This window comes from Aythya ferina (assembly GCF_964211825.1).
Source record: "Aythya ferina genome assembly, chromosome: 15".
In the NCBI taxonomy this organism is placed as follows: Eukaryota; Metazoa; Chordata; class Aves; order Anseriformes; family Anatidae; genus Aythya; species Aythya ferina.
In genome coordinates, this window is record NC_140314.1 from 10,863,441 (window position 1) to 10,885,625 (window position 22,185).

At 37.2% G+C, this 22,185-nt stretch overlaps 1 protein-coding gene and 1 long non-coding RNA gene across 5 annotated transcripts in view; one reads left to right on the forward strand and one right to left on the reverse strand.

The window, feature by feature from the left end:
* The window catches only part of GTF3C1 (general transcription factor IIIC subunit 1), a 41,472-nt gene that overhangs the window by 313 nt on the left and 18,974 nt on the right, over positions 1-22,185 (forward strand). The window contains exons 2-20 of one of the 3 annotated variants that reach the window (XM_084537045.1): positions 113-322; positions 491-667; positions 1,652-1,795; positions 2,338-2,434; positions 3,102-3,225; positions 5,876-6,034; positions 7,499-7,614; positions 9,151-9,475; positions 10,687-10,898; positions 11,512-11,651; positions 13,332-13,485; positions 14,448-14,551; positions 15,804-15,988; positions 16,361-16,636; positions 17,624-17,769; positions 18,191-18,288; positions 19,472-19,568; positions 20,306-20,483; positions 21,250-21,385. In XM_084537045.1, coding sequence (XP_084393171.1) covers positions 113-322; positions 491-667; positions 1,652-1,795; positions 2,338-2,434; positions 3,102-3,225; positions 5,876-6,034; positions 7,499-7,614; positions 9,151-9,475; positions 10,687-10,898; positions 11,512-11,651; positions 13,332-13,485; positions 14,448-14,551; positions 15,804-15,988; positions 16,361-16,636; positions 17,624-17,769; positions 18,191-18,288; positions 19,472-19,568; positions 20,306-20,483; positions 21,250-21,385 — 3,078 coding nt within the window. Of the gene's footprint in view, positions 1-112; positions 323-490; positions 668-1,651; positions 1,796-2,337; positions 2,435-3,101; positions 3,226-5,875; positions 6,035-6,969; positions 7,091-7,498; positions 7,615-9,150; positions 9,476-10,686; positions 10,899-11,511; positions 11,652-13,331; positions 13,486-14,447; positions 14,552-15,803; positions 15,989-16,360; positions 16,637-17,623; positions 17,770-18,190; positions 18,289-19,471; positions 19,569-20,305; positions 20,484-21,249; positions 21,386-22,185 lie in introns of those variants that run through there. The other 2 variants (XM_084537046.1, XM_084537047.1) reach the window with 2 other exon arrangements.
* Positions 2,450-22,185, reverse strand: part of LOC311445218 — a 31,316-nt gene continuing 11,580 nt past the window's right edge. Inside the window, exons 2-6 of one of the 2 annotated variants that reach the window (XR_014698310.1) lie at positions 15,768-15,874; positions 14,418-14,602; positions 6,450-6,595; positions 5,072-5,239; positions 2,450-3,208 (exon numbers count right to left, since the gene is read on the reverse strand). This is a non-coding gene — a long non-coding RNA (uncharacterized lncRNA). Of the gene's footprint in view, positions 3,209-5,071; positions 5,240-6,449; positions 6,596-14,213; positions 14,603-15,767; positions 15,875-22,185 lie in introns of those variants that run through there. The other variant, XR_014698311.1, reaches the window with a different exon arrangement.

A 22,185-nucleotide genomic window follows, 5' to 3' on the forward strand; every position in this document is an offset into this window, starting at 1 on the left:
CCCCCCGTCCCACTCCGCTGTCCCCTTCCCTCCGGGCACCGTCCCCCAGAGCTCCCGCAGGAGCCCTCGGTTCCCCCCCGGTTTGGGTAAACGCCGGCTGCTTTTGTGGCAGGTATGAAGAAATAGACCTGGAGACGGGAATACTCGAAACCAAAAGGGATCCGGTGCCGCTGGATGACATTTACCCTGTCCACATGGTTTTGGATAATAAGGATGGCATACAGGGTTCCTGCCGGTATTTTAAGGAGAGAGTGGATATCACTGATCAAGTGAGGAGGAAGGATCTGCAGCCCTGTTATACTTACACAGAAGCTGTTGAAAAGTGAGTGAGATCCTGCGACCTGGCACTAAAAGGGTTTAAACTTGATTTTAAAACTCTACTCCTGTAACCAAGTTTGTGCAAATCTATGGAAATGGGATGTTTGTGGGGAAAAGTGATTCAGCTCTTCTTATGGCTCTAATGAACTTTTGCTCTTTTCCTTTCTGTTAGATGGGGAGAGAAACTGGTCATCGTTGCCTCCCAGGACCAGCGTTACAGAGCTTTGATAGGCTGGGAGGGGGATCCTGACCTAAAGCTCCCGGACTTCTCCTACTGCATTTTGGAGCGTTTAGGTCGTGCTAGGTGGCAAGGAGAGCTTCAGAGGGATCTGCACAGCGGAGCTTTTAAGTAAGTTTATATTTTGATATATCAATTAAATTGAAGTGAGTAAGTTTCTACTGACTACTTACATGTTTCTGTATTCCTATGTGTCAATTAAACTCATATCTTTATTGGTAGTGTCTCATACTTGCTAACAAGAGCATTTGTCTCATGGAGCCTGTATTACAGAAGGTACTGGTCTCTTCCTAGAGCTCATTATACTTCCTGCTATTTTCTCATGGAACCAGAGATTGTCTGTTGGGTCAGTGCACAGGCTTTAAAGTATTTCAGTTCTCAGAGGACTGAATATACTGTAGAGAACTGGAAAGATTAAGCATTTGCTAGAGCTTGATGTTTGAGGGAGATTATTAAGGAAAAATGCTAAAATGATCAGTCAGTGACCAGAGTGCTCTGTTTCAAGGAAGAAGTGATAGAATACCTAGACCATACTATAAGTTCTCTGTAGTAATGGAGAGTTAACATTCTAGGAAAATCATTATTGAGAGAACATTCACTGCTTGCATTAGGTATCTAGAAGCACGATCACATCACTGCCAAGTCTTATCATGCTTCCATGTGATACCAGTAATAAATTATTTTTCTTGCATTTAATCCTAAAGCTTGTTTTTTAGCACATAATTCAGAGGAAGGTTATAAAAAACGTATCTCTATGGTATTTTGCAAAATGGTGCATCTCTTCCAGGGTTCTGAAACACTTGAAACTGAACTCCCAAACAGTCTCATATTGTATAGCTTCTCTCATTTGTTTTCTGCTTATTCTCTGTAAAGCTTTTGCCTTGTTCAGAGTGATAGAAAATACTTTGTACAATTAATTTCACAGGCTATCTAAATTTTGGTACTCCTTAATTTTGAGATCGTCACTTTGTAAATTAGCATAATGTATGACCAAGACTGTGGGTAATTTAGGTGAAGGCTGTTTGAATACTGGATACTTAGTATTTGTTTGCAGAAGATCCTGTGCTTATACATATCTTGTTATCTTTTCTTCAGAGTGGATGCTGGAAAAATTCATTATCACCGAAGAGTATTGGACAGAAATGGTCTCATAACAATGCAGTCTCATGTGATAAGACTACCAAGTGGAGCACAGCAACACTCCATTCTTTTACTTCTGACTCGCTTTCATGTTGATAGGTATGTGCCGCTGGAGTGTTCAAAAGATCTCCTGGGTAGGCTGTGGCCTTTTACAACGCTGAAAGTTTGTAGTCTCGATCTCTTTAAAGAAAATCACAATTTATTTATTAACTCATCTTCCAGATGCTGGACTGCTCTTGGAAGTGCGAACAAGAGGGTATTCTAGTGCCTATCACCTGCCTGCTATGAGCCTCTCTCTTCTCATTGTAGCTCACATCATTCTGTTAATTTTTAGTGTTCTTACTTCAAACATACTTTTAATACATTTTTGTTTTCCCATTTTGTTTACAGTCAGAACTCATGCCTGTGAATTTCCAATGAAGCAACACCTTGGACTTACTTATGTTCCCTCACTTGGGGTCTCTTAGTGACAAATTCTCTCACCTGCTATTCACAAAAGGAAAAGAAAGCTCTAAGTTCTAAAACAATCAAAGAACACTTCAGTGTACCTTCTCTAATAATTAACATTTTAGAAAGGTATAATTTGTGCTTACAAAGTTACATGCATGCTGAAATGTCAAATATTCTCTTTTCTCGATTAGGAGGAGTAAATACGATATCCTGATGGAGAAGCTCTCAAGCATGCTAAGTGCTCGTTCAAACCATATGGAAACATTAGGAAACTTGAGGGAAGAATTGGTGAGATCCATTATTCTCTTTCAAATTCTTTCTTACATAGAATATAATTGATTAGTATCAAAGGCACTTCTTCATACTTCCATTTTTAAAGTTGCTACCACATTTTGAGGTAGGATATCAAAAGAAGGATCTTAAAAACCTGCTAGTTTATTGAATTAGAAAAAAGGGAAGAAAATATAATTGTCATATTGCTCTAGATCAAGTTAATGTCATTGCTTGCTTTAATCAAGGAGTTCTATTCCACCCGCAGCTTTAGAAAAATTTTGTCACAGTGCCAGACTTTTTTTCCACATACAGTCAATAGATACTGTTGTGTAATACTTGTAGGTGGTTGCTGCTGCTTATTTGGAGGATAGAGCTGGAGGGATGGAACATACTGCAGAAGCCCCTGAAGCTCTGCCTGTGTCTTCACTGATGGGCTTTTAAGATTCTTCCTTGATATCCTGCCCCAAAATACTGTGTTTTAAAAACAGGCAGTATGAATGTCTTTGCTAATCACCTAGAGGATAGAGACTTGTGATAGCAAAGGTCATTGAATTAGAGAACTCCTTGGTCTTCCATTGATGTTTGTGTTTTTTCTTTTTGAAGATGAATAGGTAGTTCTGTGGACTTCCTGAAAGGCAGAGTTTTGGCTCACAATTCCTTTTACCGTTTCTCTTTGTGTTAGGGTCTTTGTGAGAGAACTTTCAAACGTCTTTACCAATATATGATGAATGCTGGCCTAGCCAAGGTAATATCCATCCCGTTACAAGAGATACACCCCAATGGAGGGCCCTACAAGACAAAGAAAGGTAAATAGAACAATATTTTTGCTTTCTTTCTGTGTAATTACACTGATGCCAATCTTTTTATAAGATTCAAATCTTAAATTAAAAGTTGCTTAAGTACATAATTACAAAGACATATTTTCAGAGAAGTGTGTTAATAGAGTTAGAACACTGCAGATGTTTGAGTTAATCATTTGTTCCAGCTTTGTAAGAAATAGGTACTGTACACATCTTGGGTGAAGGCAGGTTCAATATAAGCAGTTCAAGTGAATCATGACTCCTGTTCAGACTGTTGAAGTCAATACAGAGTATAGGGATGATGAGCAGTCTGCTGCCTTTTCAGATTGGCAGTTAAATATATAAAGCAAATGATGCCACGATTAACTATCATGCTACAGAAACAGGCCGTTTTAGTTATGACTTCTGCTGGAAGTTATGATTTTTGCTGGAAGTCATCAGAATGCAAAGTTTCTCTGGAAGGTGTCATATTGTCATCCTGTAGCAGTATTTTTTTGGGGCAGTATTGCACCATGTTTGTTTGTTTGTTGTGCTTTTCTCATAATGAATTGTGTCAGAGATGTTCTAGTAAGCTCAAGATATTTGCAAACAAGAGTGGAGAGACTAAATAGTATTGGACAATAGAGTTTGTTATTGGTAATAAAATATCTAACTTCCAAAGTATTTGCTTAGAAGAAAAGAGAGTTCATATCTATAAATGTGGTGGCAGCACACAAGGCAGTAGGTGATTTATCTGTTGTCACAAATTGAGACAGCAGCAGCTGCATTTACTATTTAATGTTTTGCTATGAAAAATGCCACCTGGTGAATCTTTAAGATGAAATTATCATTCAAGTTATCGGCATAAAAGCTAAATGCTTTTATCCACAAAAATGCATTAAAGACACTAGGTATTAAACTAGGATGATTTAATAATAGCTGATTTTCATAAGAGTTCAAGATACTTTAATCTCCAGAGTTACAAAGGAAAGCAGATAGAAATATGCAGGACATGTTCAGGACAAAGCCACAGCATCTGCTATGGGAAGCACATTACTGGGCAGCAAGAGCTAAAGTAAAAAAGATTTTGATTTTGTTTGTTTGTTTTCAAATATGGCTTCAAGTGAAAATTGATGGGCTGTAAAAACACAGAGGTTGTGATAACAGTGCATACAGCCCTACCAGAATGTCAGAACTTTATCCAAAGCAGAATCTGACAGGGAAAGAATTCAGATGAGGAAATATGGGATCATCTGGCCTGGAGCTTAGTCACATGAGTAAGCTACAGTGGATTAACTTCAAGTCAGCTAGGCTTCAGTAAGTCATCATATATAAACATAAGATAAAATTCATTAACTGAAACCTTAATGATTTCAGCTAAAGCTTTCACCTGGCATTTATGACAGCAGGGCTCTGCAAGAGGAGTAGTGATGGCTGTAGATGTTCCCACTCACTGCTGCAGGGTTAATTGGCTACTTGTGCAGTAGCTACTGAATTGCTGCACTTGATAAGCTGGTGTTGTACAGTAATCTATTTCTAGTTTATCTTAAACATTGGTCTCTTAAATGGTTCAGCAGTAGCTGAATGGCTTTGGTAATAGTGGATCATCATTATATCAAAGAGCAGAGCTGTTAAAGCTGTCCTGAAGTCATTTGTCCCCACTCTTCTATGAAATCCCAGAAGGCTAAAGCAGGTAGAGGGTTACTACAGCACAGCTAGTACACAGTAACATGTTAAGATGTGGGACTGAATTGTATGCCAAGTGTCTTCTGGATAGCAGTGTGTTCTGTCCTCATATACAACAACCTTAGATTTTGTGTCTCGATTTTCATTGCATATCGTTATAATACACCATGTGTGTTCACAAACTTACCCATTCCCTAGGAGCAGATTAGGTTAGAAGATGTCTTCGGACAAGAAATCTACAAGCTTAGTTTCTCACAAATAGTTGCACGTAGAGCTTCCTTAATGTGACTGACATCATCTATAGGATCTGCAGACATGGATGGAGAAGAATCCGTTCTTCTCAGTCATGATGGAACTGTAGAAAGTAATTGTACATTTTAGTTAGGCTCTAAGAGACTACTGGGTGGGGTAGGACTGTTCTGTGTGATCATTTTCTAGGATGCTAGGTAGTTGGTGTATGCTTCCTTCTGTATTTGTATACATGAATGTTAATCATGTAATTTGCATTTGTAGAAAGTAAAAAAAAAAAAAAGGTTCTGGGTCTGTAGGGACGGAAAAGTAAGGAGATTTCTTATACCCAGTGAGTGATCTCACAGTCAGATTTGTCTTCTGAAGTTGTAATTCTGTGGATCAGCATATCAGGAAACACATTTCACAGATTTATTTGTACTATTGGAATTTTTACTATTATTGCAGTGTTTTCCATTCCATTCTTAAGTCACTGCATTGAGCAGACCTAATGTTGACATAGACATGAATGTTTGGAACATCCCAAAATTCTGCTAGTCATTATTTTGACAGATCCCTATATATATATATAGGGAAGAGCTATTGAAAACCTTTCCTAGAAATAAGCAATTGTCTTAAGTCTTTTCTTCCCCATTGTACTACTTTTACCATGCTTCCTGGGGAAACAACATAGTTTAAACCTGTACACACGCACATGCAACTTACATTTTGTTTAGAGTTGTTACAACATTCATGTTCACAGGTACTGATGTCATGGTCCGTTGCCTTAAATTACTAAAAGAATTTCGGAAGAAAATGGAAGATTATCATGATGATGATGAAGAAGAGATGATCACAAAAGTTGTCCAGCCTGTGGATATTGTTTGTGAAAGGGATATGCTCACCCAGGCTTATGAGATAAGTAGGTGATGTATTGAGAGATTTGTGTGGGGGGGATGGCTTATCTGTTACAAAGATTAACAAAATGTTTCTTTGACTTGCTTAATTCTGGAGTGCATAAGGATTCTTAACTTCATAGTAAGCTAAGTTACAGTGCTATGTGTGAAGGGTATTAAAGTATCATGAATATAATATGCTAAAGATTTTTCAGATTGCCCTCTTACTCTTTATATGTATGAGAGAGAGGTATTGTGTTTTTTTTTATTATTTTTTCTAAGTTCTGATTGCATTCTATGTATCCAAGTGTTAATTTTCCAGGAAAAGATGGGCTTCTTGTTCAGATTAGACTAGAGCTGTAAGCTTCCTGTAGGTGGCTGGGCAGTCATTTAATCTCTTTATCTCAGTTTTCTATGGATAAGAAAATACTGTTCTCTTACCTGTTGTGTCAACCATTTGGACAGTCAAGAGTCTTTGAGGTAAAGCACGCTGGGGTTGATCAGAGCTGGGACTTCCTTGTCACTGTTTTGGCTTGAGACTGTCTTGTGCAAAACAACTCTTGAGTCTTGCATGTCAGGCTTCATCTCTGACAAGAACATAGTGCTGAATACTTAACAAGATTCCCTTGATTCAAAATGTCAGTTAGTTATTAAAATTAAGAAAAAATGAACATGTTAAAAACTTACAGCTTAATGTGTTTTCCCTACTAGTTCATCTTTTCTTGTCTTGCTTATATATGTGCTGGAAGGAGCCAATACGTTTTAAATACTTTACAAGCCATTTTGCCTTTAAGGAGAGTTAAATGCAGTTCATGTGTTTTTGTTGTTGTTTTTATTGTTGTTTTTAAATTTAAACTGATGTGCTTTTCATTTTGGCTTTTTTCATAATTTAAACAACAGAATCTATTTTTCCATAATCATGTTTCAGGGAAGACTAGTGGCCTTTTTTCTTCCTTTGTAACAGCAGTCATTGCTGTCTTTTGACTGGGCTTCATATCCATTGCTGCCATCCCTGTAAGCTTATCAACTATTCAGTATCACCAAAATAAAACACCATGGGAAACGCTGTGGGATAAGAAAAGGTGATGAAGAAAACAATGTTCTTTCTCCTTCTCCTACTCCTTTGCCTTTCATAATGGAGAATGAATATCTGACTGTAGAAAGCCATCAGGTGCAGGATTCACTTCATTTTAATATAAAACTATAAGTTTTAAACCTAATTCTACTGGGCTGCTGCTTTCCATCAAATCCTGTTTTATGACAGCATTTGGCTATCTTATGTATGTCTTTGAAAATTTATTTAATTGTCAGTGGTGAATATTAAGGTTTATGTTCTGGCATATGGTTCAAAATCACATAGCTTTTGAGACAAGTTTGACTTTGTAACAGTTATTTAGAACAAATACGAGCATATATATACAGATATATGTGCATACAATTCATTCAGATTGTTTTCCTGATATATTTTTTGGTTTTTCTTTCTGAAACAGTTGAAAGTAGAGGAACAAAAGGTATTTCTCAGGCCGAAATTCGGATGGCTATGAATGTGGGGAAGCTAGAAGCAAGGATGCTCTGTCGTCTCCTGGAAAGGTACAAAGTTGTCAAGGTAAGGTTAAAATAAAATAATACTGATACTTACTGAAACTGAAAATGCGATTCTGGTTACTGTGGTAATATGTTATAATATTGTTAACCTCAAACAATAGAAACTGTAGGGGTTTGAGAGTTGACAGTGAAAGAATTATGATAAAGTTGAAAAAATTGACTTCAGTTGAGGAAAAGATATATAAGAGAAGTGTTCAAAAAGTGTTCAGTTAAAATTTTAACCTACTATAGTCTTATATCTAGGCCTAGTTGTTAGAATGTATCATAACCGCTCTTCTAGAATCTTTTCTTTATTGCTTTCTGGTTAGCTGCCCTAACACTTAATAGTTCGCTGACCCAGATGTACAAGTATTGTATGCTGGTTTGTGACTGGATGTAATCAAGACTGGGGAAAAAATGCACCTTGCCCCAGATTTGCTGTCCGTATTGAATGCACATTCCGGTGATCATTCCAGATCAACACTGTTCCCAGCAGTATGAAGCAGGTCTACGCTCCAAAAAAAGCCAAGGCAGAGAAACACACCTCAACCACTAAAGCACACTCACTGTAATTGGTGGTAACACAAGTGACCTACTGGCATTTGGGAATCTGCATGTTCTGGTATTTTATGGAAATGAACATAAATGTTTCTCAACTCAAAATAGCCCTTTTAGTTCATCTTTATAAGACAACGGATGTTTTGCAAAATTGTCTTCTCTTGTAGCCTTTTCTGAATGATCGTATCAGAGATGTTCCGTAACTTAAAACAAATCTACATGCATTTTGAAAGCAGCATTACATGCTGAAAAAACAAAACAAAACAAACAACAACAACAAAACATTCTTTTGTAGAGGTTATGGTGGTTAATATCTTTATTTCCAAATATTTCAGTATTTTTTCAATAGGCTTATGACTTAGAGATGAACAAATTAAACTGTCTTCTTTCATATGCACCCGCCCACCCCTTTCCACAAGGGCAGGATAATTGCCATCTTACTTCAATAGAGAATTGTTTACTAAGATCTTGTTTGGTAAAAAGTTCAGTAGAATTAAAAACAAATGAACTATATAGGCCACAGGACTGTCTAAACGTATTTTATCTAAATAAACTGTGAAGAAGTTGTCTTCCCTCATTGATAGCTAAGTCTTTAAGTTTCTAGATGTTTTATACTATTCAGTGTAGAAGCAGTTCTACTTAAGTCTAATTCACTTTAGTAATCTCTACACCACAGAAAAAAGTTCTGAAATATTTTATTTCAGTGCTAAATGCATGTAGTTTATTCTTCCTTAGACTTTTATACATCCACTATATTATAGGCATTTCATTCTAGTATGCAGGTAATACAGACTTACTTATTTTTCATGCAGAGTATTTATTTTGATTTCTGTATGCTAAGGTTAGCCAACAATTTAGTTATTTAGAAAAAAAAAAGATAATAATGTCTTTATATATGAGCAGAGAGCAGTAAGAAAATTTTCTCACTGTTGATGCTGGAGACCAGACTGCAAGAATGGAAAAGTAAGGTAATAAAGTAATGTTCCAATTCTTTTCTTAGGGTTTTATGGAGGATGAAGGACGGCAAAGGACAACAAAGTATGTTTCATATAGTTTTGCAGATGAGAGTGATTTAAATCGTCAGTTTGAGAGAGAGAAGGCTAGAAGTGAGCAGTTAGCTACAGTTACTTTGTCTCTAGTGCCAGAAGATTCTACCCCTGTAGAAGATGCATTTCCTGGAGAAGATGACACTTTGGTTTCAGACTCTGACAATGAAGAAGAAGTGAAATATGGCAAGAAGAGAGGAAAAGGTCAGAAGGCCACTTCAGGTTCTCTGATGAAATCAAATCTCCAAGATGGTACCCAACAGTCAACACCAGTTAAAGGTAGATCATGATTTTAAGGTTTGGAGAAAATGTAACTGTCATCTTTCGTGCAGGAAATAGAATGGGAGCTGACAGACAAGCAAACTAACATTTTTTATTCAAATATAAAAAATCTTCCTCATTTAGTAGTGTGGTTTTTTTTGTTTTTGTTTTTTTGTTTTTTTAGTTTTTCAGTTGGATATGTATAGTTTGAGTTATAGTTTTTTTCAGTTGGATATGTATAGCTCTGTAGTTTGCATCAGTACATGGACAAATGTATTTGATACAAACCTTCAAGTGAGATGACTATACATGAATTCATACTGACTTCTTGTCTGATATTAGCTAAGATGGTAACTAACTACTGGAACAGGCTGCCCAGGGAAGTGGTGGACTCACCATCCCTGGAAGTCTTCAAAAGACGCTTAGATGTAGAGCTTAGGGATATGGTTTAGTGGAGGGCTGTTAGTGTTAGGTTGGAGGTTGGACTCGATGACCTTGAGGTCTCTTCCAACCTAGAAATTCTGTGATTCTGTGATACTTTTGAAGCAGCAGTAGCCTTGGGACGACTTGATCTACAACCTTACTCACCTAAGCATATTGTAACAAAAATGTCTTGTCTCCTGAAGCTAATTGCTTCGTCTCTCTCTTGAGTTATTTGGAATGTCACAATGTAAAAGCTGACAGCCTTTTGGGAACGTATTTCAAGGAGGATATCATGGTTTAGTTTAGCTATTTGCATGTTCCTACCACTTCTTTGGTGCACTCCAGGGGAAGAGAGAACAAATCTCCATACCTTAAGTATATTGTCTTGGGAGTAATATTATATCAGTTCTCAGTTCTGCTCTGAGCCAGAAGAGTTCCCCTCAGGTTTCTGGCATAATTTGAAAGTCTTTTTGACAGAAACCCTTCTTTCTTCAGACAGCAGTTTCTGAATAAGCTAATCTGTCCCCTCTTGGTAATGTAAGTCTGCCTCTGAAGAGGCTTCTGCATGCAGAGAGCACATTTTTGAAAACCACATTTCCAGAGTTAGCTTTTTTAAAAGCTTTACTTTTTGACAATTCAGTCACTCACAATCAAACCGCTGCTTCCAGCATGGTAGAAGAATATGTGAAAATGCTATAAAGTATACAGTTACCTGTGAGAGTGGGGGAAGGCCTTTTATAGAGAGCTGTACATTTGCAGAAACTGTGAGAGCAGAACAATTACAAGGCCCTTTGTTCTTAAACCAGGCTTAAAGCCAACGGCTGTGAAGTCTGTGGGGAAGAAGCTGCCTTCCCCTCAAATTGTTGAAGAATCTGATGAACAAGCAGACACCTCTTTGGGGGAGAATTCTACTTTGGAAACTCTAAAGCAGGAGTCCAGTTTTTCTACCTGTGCTCATTCCATTGATGAAGATGGAGATGTGGCTGTGGTTGAGGAGGTCAGACTTGAAGACCCTAAGGTAAGACCATGGGTCTTAGTATTTTCTTTTGGGTATGGCTGTCTGAGCTAAGTTGTGTATATTTGCAACAAGATTCCAACTATAGCTTTTGTATTTGTTTATGGGATTGGTTTTTTTTGTTTGTTTTTTAACTTAATTTTATTTCAAGACACATTCATATTCTGTCAACGTTGTAGGCAAGTGAAAATTATTCCAGCAGATAGGAAAGTAGACACCCACTACATCATTCTGGGTTAGTTCTCTAGTGTTTTACAATTTCCCCATATTTACTTAATATGTGTCATCACCTAATGTCCATCTGTGCATACAAGTGGTGTGTATTATCTGGTTTGTCTGCCCTAAACCAGAAGAATTCATGGGCTTTGACATGAAAATTGTGTAGCTTCACTGTTGCAAGAACAAGTGTGAGATGAAGTGTTTCTGAGGGACAGAACATGTTGGCTTGGACTCAGCACTATGGTAATGCCACTACCAGCTCTCTAGGCCAAAACTCTCAAGTCAGCCAGGGTCAGAACATGGAATGGGCAGAGTGCAACTGTGTGAAAAACAACTGTTAGGCTGATGACCCTGAATAGTTCATATTAAATATCTTTTTGTCTATGTTTTGCACTAGAAGATATGTGACCAAAAGAAGGAAAAGCGTTCCAAAGCTACAGCAGTGGAGCGATCTCATGAAACTTACAGACTGCTAAAGCGCCGAAATCTCATCGTGGAAGCTGTCCGAAACCTCCGGCTAATTGAAAGCTTGTTCACGTGAGTCTGTCTGAAAAACAGTGTTATGGGCGCCCGATGCGCTGTGGTAGCACAGGCCCTGCTTCAGGAACCCTGTGTGCTGTTGGCTTTTTGTATCCCTAATAGTAGTGCTGTAATGATGGAGAGAATGCAGCAAGGAAGGGGGAGGGATTAAAGTTATACTGAATCTTAAAACTTAGTCAGGTGTTTAGAAGCAATTATAGCTCTTCTCAGATAATTAAACAAGTGGAATTTTAAACAGTATATTCAGAGATCTCTATTAATATTGATCAGAGCTGACCAGAGATCACCTCTAAGAGATCTACCTATTTTCTCCTCTCAGTATGCCAGTGCCCGGAGCCACATAGTAAGGTACAGCACTTCCCTGCTTGAGGATTCTTTCATCTGCCTAAGTTTTGTATCTACTTGTTTTCAAAAATTGTTCTTGTGTTATTCTGTCATTGATTGTAGAGACTCTTCATGTCACTCAGCCATCATTTGTCACTAGGATTTTAGTGGGATCTGGAAAGTTTGCTTTTCTTAGCTGTTTTATGTGGAATGGTTTTATGTGTTCTCATGATTTTTCCTGTAGGGACTAAAAATATTTCCCTGAATGATATAGCAATCTTTCAGACTTCTAAGATCCACTTTCAAAGAGAAATGGCAATTCTGGCATTCTCCTTGAGTCCCAGCTTCCAAATTCGCAAGATTCTGTTGTGGCAGATTGGGTTACACCATCCATCTTCTATGTCAGCGCGTAACATCCTGGCTTGTAAAAATACACCGGGCTGCATGTTCTAAGAATTTAGTAAGAAATAATGACTTTATTCTCCTCTGGTTTGAGAATTTTGAAACTTTCTGTCTCCTAGTTCAACTGCAGAGTGTTGTGAAACTAGAGCTTCATCTTGTGGCACCAGCCTCGTTGCTGATTCATCTAGCCTTGTCCAAGAGCAGACTTAAAAGATACTTCTATCCCCTATGCTCTGTCCCCTTTAGTGCTATTCATAGGTTCCTCCCTTACTAGTGAAAGTTCTGCCCCTCTCCGGTGTCTGCTAGGGAAATTTGATGGTTGTCACTATAGTTGTTAGTTGCCATTATGTGGTATTCTTTTGAAAGTTGAAGTCCAGGTGTACATTCACTTTACTGTCTCATTTCCTTAATACCCTTCATTATTCTCTTCAAAATTCGCTCTCCAGAAATAGGGCCTGGAGCATTTGTGAAGAAGTGTATGAAAATGGGCATAAAGAGAGTAGGGTGTGAACATGCTCCTGCAGACTACTGCAAGAGAAGAAATGAGCTTGCTTCAAGTAACAGGATATGTGTATTTGTATTGTGAGTGCATGTGTAGTTTCTGAGCTCTGAACACTGCAAAGTAACCTCTTTCTGCCTCAATCTTAATTGAACTCACAAATGGAAATACAAACTGCATCCGTCATGAAAAGCTGTAGGTTTTCTTCACCTTAGAGAAGCTGACATAAGAGCAGTGGTGTTCACCTGAAAATGGTACATTTAATAACAGAGAAAATACAGCTGAAATTTAAGGCTAAGTTCCTAGTTATCTACAGCAAAAGGGAAAAATGAGCAGCAATTGCTGGAAGTAGGGAAAAATCCATTTGCCTCATTCAAGCAAACTCAAGCAAACTGCTTAGGCAGTTTGGAGCATTTCTGGGCTAAAATGCAGGGGTTTTTTTCATCTTGTAGGCTTCAGAAAATGGTCATGGATCAGGAGAAGCAAGAAGGTGTCTCCACTAAATGTTGCAAAAAGTCTATCATCCGACTGGTCCAGAAGCTTTCACGAGAAGGACTCCTCAGACTCTATCGTACTACGGTCATCCAAGATGGCATTAGTAAAAAGGTGCGTGCTCAAACCCTGGCAACAGAAACGGCTTTTCTCACAGCCTTCTGGTTTCTCAAAGTATTTTGGGCCTTTGTACTGAAATATAGGGAGGACGTTACTTTTTGTAGCAGAACCCTCAGTCGAGCTGCCTGTAAGTTACACATCCCAAACTGAGCTACTGTGAAAACCAGGTTTCTGGTTACTTTCAATTATTGTACTGCAGATACTCATGAAACCAAGGAATAGGTCAGTCTCTGAATATCCTGTCCGAGAGGTTTTGTTGTTTGTCTCTCCTTGCACTGTCAGGCTACGGCACAATTCTATTCAATCTCATTTTGAAAGCAGAGAGTGTATGAGAAATGATAAGTTAGCTTCTGAATTGAGACTTATAGAATGGGATCTACCTTGTATTTTTAACAAAAATGCAGTGTTACTGAGTTTTATGAAAGTAAAATGTCTGTAGTTTAAATGTTTGTAGTCTGTAGTTGTAAAGCTCACACTTGTCATTGTAACGAGCGTGAAATATCAGAAGCAGGGAGAGAAACAGTTCATTGAAAATCACTTTCTGCACAATTACTGTAGATTACACATGAAATCTTGCTAATCTGAATTGTGTGTGTACTTTTAGCAATAGTATCTATTAGTTTGGCTTTATGAGGTACCGCTTTTCATTTATCTCTTTCAGCTTAATATTTGCAAGTTTGTATTCTCCAAATATTTCAGATTTTTTTTTTAAAAAAAAGAGGTTTGTGCAAATGACACTGAGTTTTTATTGGTATAGAGACCAAACAGCCTGGTGTCTTGCTTAGTATGAGCTAATTGGTCTTTCAGTCCAAAGGTGTTAATATTCTGTGAATTAATAAAACTTTATAGTGTTCATCCATTGTGGCTACTAACTAAATCTCTGATAATTTATGCGGCTGATTAAGAGTTGATATCTCCATAAATACCTCTTGTTCATTTTCTTCTTCTTTTAACAGGTAGAGTTTGTTGTTCATCCTTCCGTGAGTCCTAATGATCCACTTGTAAAAAGTGCCATCGAGCAGGTGCGTTTCCGAATCTCCAATTCAAGCACAGCAAGCAGGCAAGTTACAATGATGATCTCGTGGGGAATCTGGCTTATTACATGTAGTACCTGCAAAAGTATGCAGAGGAAATAAATGCAAATTAAGCAAAAGAAAAATTAGCCTCCTCTCTAACAAGAGAGATCAAAGTTCGAAGATGAAGTGAGGTGCTTAATATCTGCCAAAGACAAGAAAGAAGAGGAATTGAACTCTGATCCCTTGAACTTTAAGCATTAGCTTCAAGGTCTTGACTTCTCCATGCTCATTTTGTTTTGCATTTCAGTCACTGTCTTCACATGGTATCACACCCAGCTAGTTTAGAACAGCAGTGATTAAAGAGCTTTGCCAATTCATAGAGAATGCGAATGGCAAATGAATGAGAATGGCAGCACTAAGCTTCTTAATTTTCTGTCTTTTGGTTAGTAGTGGATTTGAGGCCAAGTTAACCCTGTAATCTTGGAGCAATATGTAGAGAAAACGTAGGGTTCTCTTTAGCTGCAGACAGAGAAATACAGGAATTGTTGAGATGAATGAGGAAGAAATTCCAACTGTTTCTTTCGGGATTTAAGCATTTTACTGCCTGTGAGGTGTGGGCAGATAAACAAATCATCATAGTGGGACTTTAGACTGTTGGCATTAACTTCTTAATTTGCTAAAGATTTGAAGTTCAACTTTTGGAACACTTACAAGCCTTATATAGCTTTTATAGAAGACTGGTTCACCCTTTACCTTAAAAACTTCTGCAAAGGAAGTTTTTTTTTTAAACTGTAAATGTAGTCTGTGATGGTCACCTACGTGCAAGACCACTGGGCAACAGAGAGCATAGGATTCAGGACTTTGGAGGTGAAGCAGAAAAAAAAACATGATCATGTAGCCTCATAATGAGACCAATTCCCAGAGATGGGGTTCTGTTCCCTTCTTTAGGAACCGTGCATGCATTCTCAAATGCAAAGCACAAGCTTCCACCTGCACCTTGTGTCTGAAAAGATTAATATAAGAAAGAAATCCTATACCAAGAGAGAATAGGGTTGTGCATATTAAATTTCAATACCCAGCTTATCTTTTCAAAAAAAGCTCATAAAAGTACCTTTTTCCATCAAAATATTCAGTATCATTTCATGGGAACAAGTGTTCAAGGCCATCCTTCTTTTGCAAAGAGTCTTGTGTTTCTTTTAATTACCAGCCCCAGTGATGCCATCTCTGTTCAACTTGCAAGCATTGCAAAAAAAACCTTACCTGTTTTTACCGAAGTCTTGTATGGTTTCAATACAGGGTTAAAATTCCGCAGACACCAACATTGCAGGACCATGCTGAAGAGGAAAACCTGGGGCAAGATGCAGTTCCTGAATCAGGAGAAACACAAGAAAGTTCATGTAAAGCTGAAAATAATAGTCGAACAGGAAAAAGTGATGAAAAAATGGGCATAACAGAGCTAAAAAACTATCACCCTGTTACAGGTATATCCAACTTTTTTTTTCTGTCATCTTTCACATTTCCATTTATTATTAATGATCACTTTCAGATGTTGGGTTCTCGTAAGATATAAGTGGTTGTTTTTTTCTTATTTTCTAGAAATGCCTTACATTAGAAGCAGTCTCAGCTAGGGACTACTATCCAATGTTTTCTTAGATTTTTTTTTTTTTAATTGCAAGCTGGGGTACTTCCATTCTCTACTTCTTCACAAATGTGTAACTGATATTTACTTTCAATGGCCCACCTTTTCTTCCATTTTTTTTTCACATCAGCTTTGCAGAGGTAGCTTTTTTTTTCTTTTTTTCCTGTTTTAAACCACTTTTTATTTCTGTTTGATACTTTATCTTTCCTCCCAGTTCCAGGACTTGGGCGTTCTCTTGGCTTTCTTCCCAAAATGCCCCGTTTAAGAATGGTCCATATGTTCCTTTGGTATTTAATTTATGGGCACCCTTTAAATGGAGCAGACCGAAAAGGAGGTACTGATGGTGAGAAAAAAGGCAGCAAGCAAGGGCCAAATGTGAACGCTGCTATCTTTGAGGCCCAGACAGATGGGAGCGTGCACATTATTGAAGCTGAAACAAATCCTGAAATCTCTGCACGTGACACTGAAGTGGAGTTGTCTAATCAAACAGGTAAGAATTGACACATCCTGGCTTTACTAGAGGCTTTGCTGTGCTTCAGTGTAATATTTCCATAGCTGTTTGATAATATGATTTCAATGAAAACACACAAAGGTAGGAACACAAATGCTTGCAAAAAGTAATGATAGATTATTAATGTCTTGTTCTCAAATTGAAAAGGATATCATATAGGACCTCTATTCTGGGGCCAATCATAATTAATACTTTTTCTTAATGATTTAGATAATTAACCAAAATATGCTCAAACTGGGGATGATGATAAGTGGAAGGTTTGCTAGTAATTTGGAGGGCAGGATTTGAATTCCAAATTGTATTGAGTAAATTGGAAGAAATGGTTTAGATTTATTCTTATTAGGGATAGGTCTGAACCAAATCCACAGTTGCATAACTAGTGCTTAAACTAAATTACGTAATGTTGCCACCTTCTATTTTTTATATAAAAAAGTTGTAGTAAGGGGGACAGAATGCATATCTTCCAAAGTGAAGACAATGTTCTAGTTAATTGATCAACTGTTCTCCATGCTACTGGATGTAGAAAAAGAAATGGATTGGATATCCATATTTATTTATTTTTTAAATATAGTTTAAGGATAGTTAAGTCTTTGAGCAGATTATCTTGGTTAAAAAAATAAAGGTCTTATGGGGGTAGTCTAAGTACCGTCTTCACACTTCAGAATATGGGAATTTGTTATATTTGTAGTTTTCAGACATCCTCTAAAATGTCTGTGTAAGCAAAGAAAGAAGAACAAACTTACTGTTACAGGCTTTTCAAGAGTCCTCACCAACATTGAAAAATCCCCTTCAAAAAAGACTGAAAGTCAGCGAGATAAGTAATTTTTAGGTCATGTTAGATTTTCAGGCATCCAAACAATGAACGGCCAGATATGTTCTGCTTGAACACTCACAGTAAAATGACTAGTGTAAGTATTGAGTTTGTCCTGTCTTAATCTGAACCTAAGCCAGTTATTTGGTTCCTAGTGTATGTGGATGATATGTCGTGGATGCGCTATGTCCCTCCTCTGCCAGTTCACAGAGAGTTTGGATTTGGATGGGCTCTTGTTAGTGACATTCTTCTCTGTTTGCCTCTCTCACTCTTTGTTCAAATAGTACAAGTGAGCTACAAGGTATAGTGCTTTTTTTTATTATTATTACCTCATATTTGGTTTAATTTAAAGTCTGATAATTCAACTGGATTTATAAGCAGTAACAAATACCACCTTAGTCTTTTTAATGAAACTAGCCATTAGAGAGTAGAAACTTCATTTCATCGTGGTTTCTTGTACAGAAATGCTAGTTGCATGTACAGCCACGCTGAGAAAAATGTATAGCCCTATAATACTGAAAATTCTAAAGCTTATATTTTGCAAAGAGCTTTTTATAATCTCAGTGAATCTCCTGCCTGATTAACACGATTAATGTTTAACCATTTTACAAAAGCAGTAACTTTTGCTTAAAAATATTTCAGTAGACAGTAATAATACCAAAGCTTGGTACTTTAAAGGATAGTTATATTTCACGTTTTGATTAACTTATAAATAATTCTAGGTGGATGGTCTGGAAGAATTTTTAAATGATCCACTACAAAGGCACACACTGATCAGATTTCTTCCAAGGTCAGTGCGACAGCAGCTTCTCTACAAAAGGTAAGTAGATGAGTCAAAGTAAATGGCTCTAGGGAGGAAACAACAGTGGCTGACTGTTTTCTCAGTTATTTTCTGTTTATGTCAAAGAGAACTTTGTTACTGAAGACAAGGATCATCAATCTTGTAAGGATAGTGTGCCAAACTGTATTTTTCTCTCCCAAATAGAAGGTAATAAGAAACTAATAAATGATATTCATGCATGCTGTCGGGCAGTGTTTGAGAACTGGGAGGCTCTGTCCTTCATAACTCATCAGCAGGATGTTACTTCTGTTCAAAACACACTCCCAACTGCTGCTAAATTCAAAATTTAATAGAGTCTAAATGATGCTGTCCTTCATAAATCTTTCAGGAGGTGACACATTACCTAACTCATGCCTCTCATACATAACGTTCAGTTTCTGTGTTATGTGCTCACGCAGGCATGTCTGCCATTGTTTGCCGTTCCTCATCTATAAGGTTTAGAAATCGAGATTGGACTGAAGGTATAAAGTGAAAAAAAAAAAAGTGGTATAAATTCCCATGTAATTGCACAGAAAAACTTGGATCTTAATGAAGTTAAATGTGAGCAAAGCTGAATTTTTCACAAACTCTCTCTCTGTCTCAGAAGTGTGATCTCAAAAGCTTCCTGAAACTTCCAGAGTTTTGCCACTGAAGTGGATAAATATCATGGGAAATTATGCACTTTCTGCTATGCCAAGCTCTGAAAGCAGTTTCTTGGAGCAGGTAGTTCTGAACCTTACAACTTTAAAGAACTGGACAAGAATCCTTATAGTTGTATGGACACGTGAAGGTTTATCAGCCCATATTTAGTAGTCATGTTTTGTTATGTGTGTCTTCTCATAATAAGAAATTGTCTGCAGATCTGCTGGTGTTCTAACCTTGTTCAACTCTTTTGTACATAAAGTATTTTTAGCTAATTATGTTCTTTGCTAGCAAAATTTTATTAATAATTAGCTAAAATACTATGTTTTTTGTTTGAGGAAAGAAAACTTGCAGCTTTGCGATTTTACTTATTTTCTGTGGACTAACAAGTCAGACACTTGAGAAATTCTAAAACCCAGTATTTCAAAAAAGCAGCTGGTTTTCTGAAACTTCAGGTTGCTGTATGAAAATGGCATGTTTTCTGGTATCATTGTTAGTGCTTTTGTGAATGCTAATTTTATTGTTTCTAACATTACTGCAGGAGGTACATCTTTTCAGTCGTAGAAAACCTTCAAAGATTGTGTTATATGGGACTGATACAATTTGGTCCAACAGAGAAATTTCAAGACAAAGACCAGGTAATTCTTTGAAAACTTAACCATTTTCCTTCGTGTTATTTGTTCCAGTGATACAAATGCAAATTTGGGGGGTTGTAATTGCCTTAAACAGTTTAATTAAATACTGATGTTGCAGACATATGCAAACCTCCTGTTCCAGCTGTCATATTGTAAGTTATTTTTCTCTGGAAAGAGAGTACTCAAGTGTATAATGCTGGAAGTTGCACAAATAATGACCTATGAGTTTGCAGACTTTGTGAAAAATTGGTATGCCATATACTCATTTATTAAGGTGTTAGGCCTTGGATGTCTAACAGACAGAATTAAGTCACTAATCATAATAAAATAGAGACATTCTTACACAACTTTTTGTAAATTGAGAGCACATGCAAAGGAGCACATATACTTTACAAGATAGATAATTAGGCCCCTAAAGAGGAGCCTAATCTTGAATGAGAGTTTGTAGGAAGTAGGCACTCTGTGGAAACTTGGAATAGTCCTGTGCACAAGCTGGGGAAAGAAACTGTTCTAAACCTAAAAATTAAGTTTTTGCTTCACTGGCAAAGGAAGTTTGGGAATACAATGCAATATGGTGGATGTTGGCATCTCTGAGCAATATTTGGCTTATATACTGGCTCAAAACATCAAAGACAGAGAAAATGCTAATCATTGCTAATCAGATTAGATTTTGTGTCTTGTAAATTATGCGATTTCAATGCTTTCTTTCTACCAGCCTTGAAACATACTGTATTTGACAGGTGTTTGTGTATATGAAGAGAAATGCTGTGATTGTAGATACCACTATCTGTGACCCCCACTATAACTTGGCACAAAGTAGCCGCCCATTTGAGAGGCGCTTATATGTTCTGAATACCATGCAGGATGTGGAAAACTTCTGGTTTGACTTGCAGTGTGTCTGCCTTAATACACCATTGGGTATGGTATAATTGTACGTTCTTATCACCTTTAATGTTCATTCTGTTAAAGCCATAATTCCTCCCTCTTTCCTAAAACTTGAGGCAGGCTCTGTGTATGTAATTGCTTGCCTTTAGTTCTGTTGGCTGATCTCCTTATGCACGAAAAAAAAAAAACTAGGACTTGGAGTTTTGTCCTTGTAATTCTGTGAAGTTGAAATCTAAGAAACAGAACTATATATTTGACATTTTCAGAACTGTATTAAAGGGAAAATCCTTTTTGTCCCATTAGAAGTATCGATATGTGTAATAGCCCTGCTAGATTTCAATTCAGCTATGAAAAAAGCTTCTTTGAGAATACTTTGAGAATAGTTAGTAGTATATTTTTGTCATAGTCCTCTATCAATTCAAGCAGATCTCTCTCTTCCTTAAAAACATGTTGCTAAACTTTCCAGCAGATAGCCCCCGTTAGCTGAGAAGTGGAATTTAAAGGACTTTTGCACCCAATTTTTTTGAGTTTATTTTTTTGTTTTGTCCTTTTGTATTTTTAAATAGGATATACAGCTGCAACAAGTATACATTTAAGAAAAAAAAAAAAAAGATAAAAAAGTTTGCTACTGAAAGGCCAGACAAAACTATTCTGTATTTCTGTAATTAGTCAGGTGAAAGAATCTATTTAGTACTGTTTGGTAAGTCAGTGAGAGCAGTAGTTTCCCATAGCAGGGTAGATTGAAATGGGTTGAAGTCTAACTTCTCAACATGATGGTCAAAATCATTTGTATGTCTAGGAGTTGTCCGCTATCCTCGTTCAAAGAGAAGTAATCTTCAAGGGGAGGAGACTGCACTAGATGTAGAAATGGAACAAGAATCAGCAGTGGATAAACACAATCTGGAACGGAAGTGTGCAATGTTGGAATATACCACGTATGTCTGCTTCTTGCTTGTTTTGTGGAATAAATTGAGTGGGTAAAAAGAACTGTTCTGGTTTTGAGAATGTCACTCAACAGCAAATGCAGTGAAGATGAGCATTTCATGGTTGGTTTTTGTTTTGGTTTGATTTTGTTTTTAATTCAGAACTTTTCTGATTAAGAAGAAGCATAGTTATGTATCAATTCTACAAGCACCGTGCCTATCAAGTGGGTATTTATTCTAGCAGAATGGGAAAAACAGGTTCAGATTTCCTTCCAAAGTAGTACAGATGTGTGGTGAAAGAGTCTTGGGGAAAGTGAAACTGGGAAGGAAGGAATGCTTCATAAGTACAGTTAATGCAAGGGAAAAAATTAAGGACTCTCCTGTGCTTTATAGCATGGCACCTCAAGTACCACAGAGCTTCAGAAGCTCTCAAGTAGCACATTCTGAATTCTGTCCTTTCTGTGTTGCAATTTCTTACATATTGCTTGCAGATCAATTCCCAGTATGGTATATGTATGCTGGTGAAATACAGAAGCCTGAAATACATCTTCTGCCAGGATACATCACTGCCAGGATACTGTGACAGCCTTGCAGAATAGCAGTTATACTTTTAATACTGTTGTGCACTATGGTTTAGTTTTGTTGTCAATACTCTATTCTGTTTTATTAAACAGTGTTTAAAGGTATTTTCAGTATTACTGATAGATACATGAAGTTATCTAAAAATAAATAAATAATGGAGTATATATCTGAGGAAACCAAATTCCAGTTTCTGGTTTTGTTTTTCCTTCCAGGCAGAGAATTTCACATGC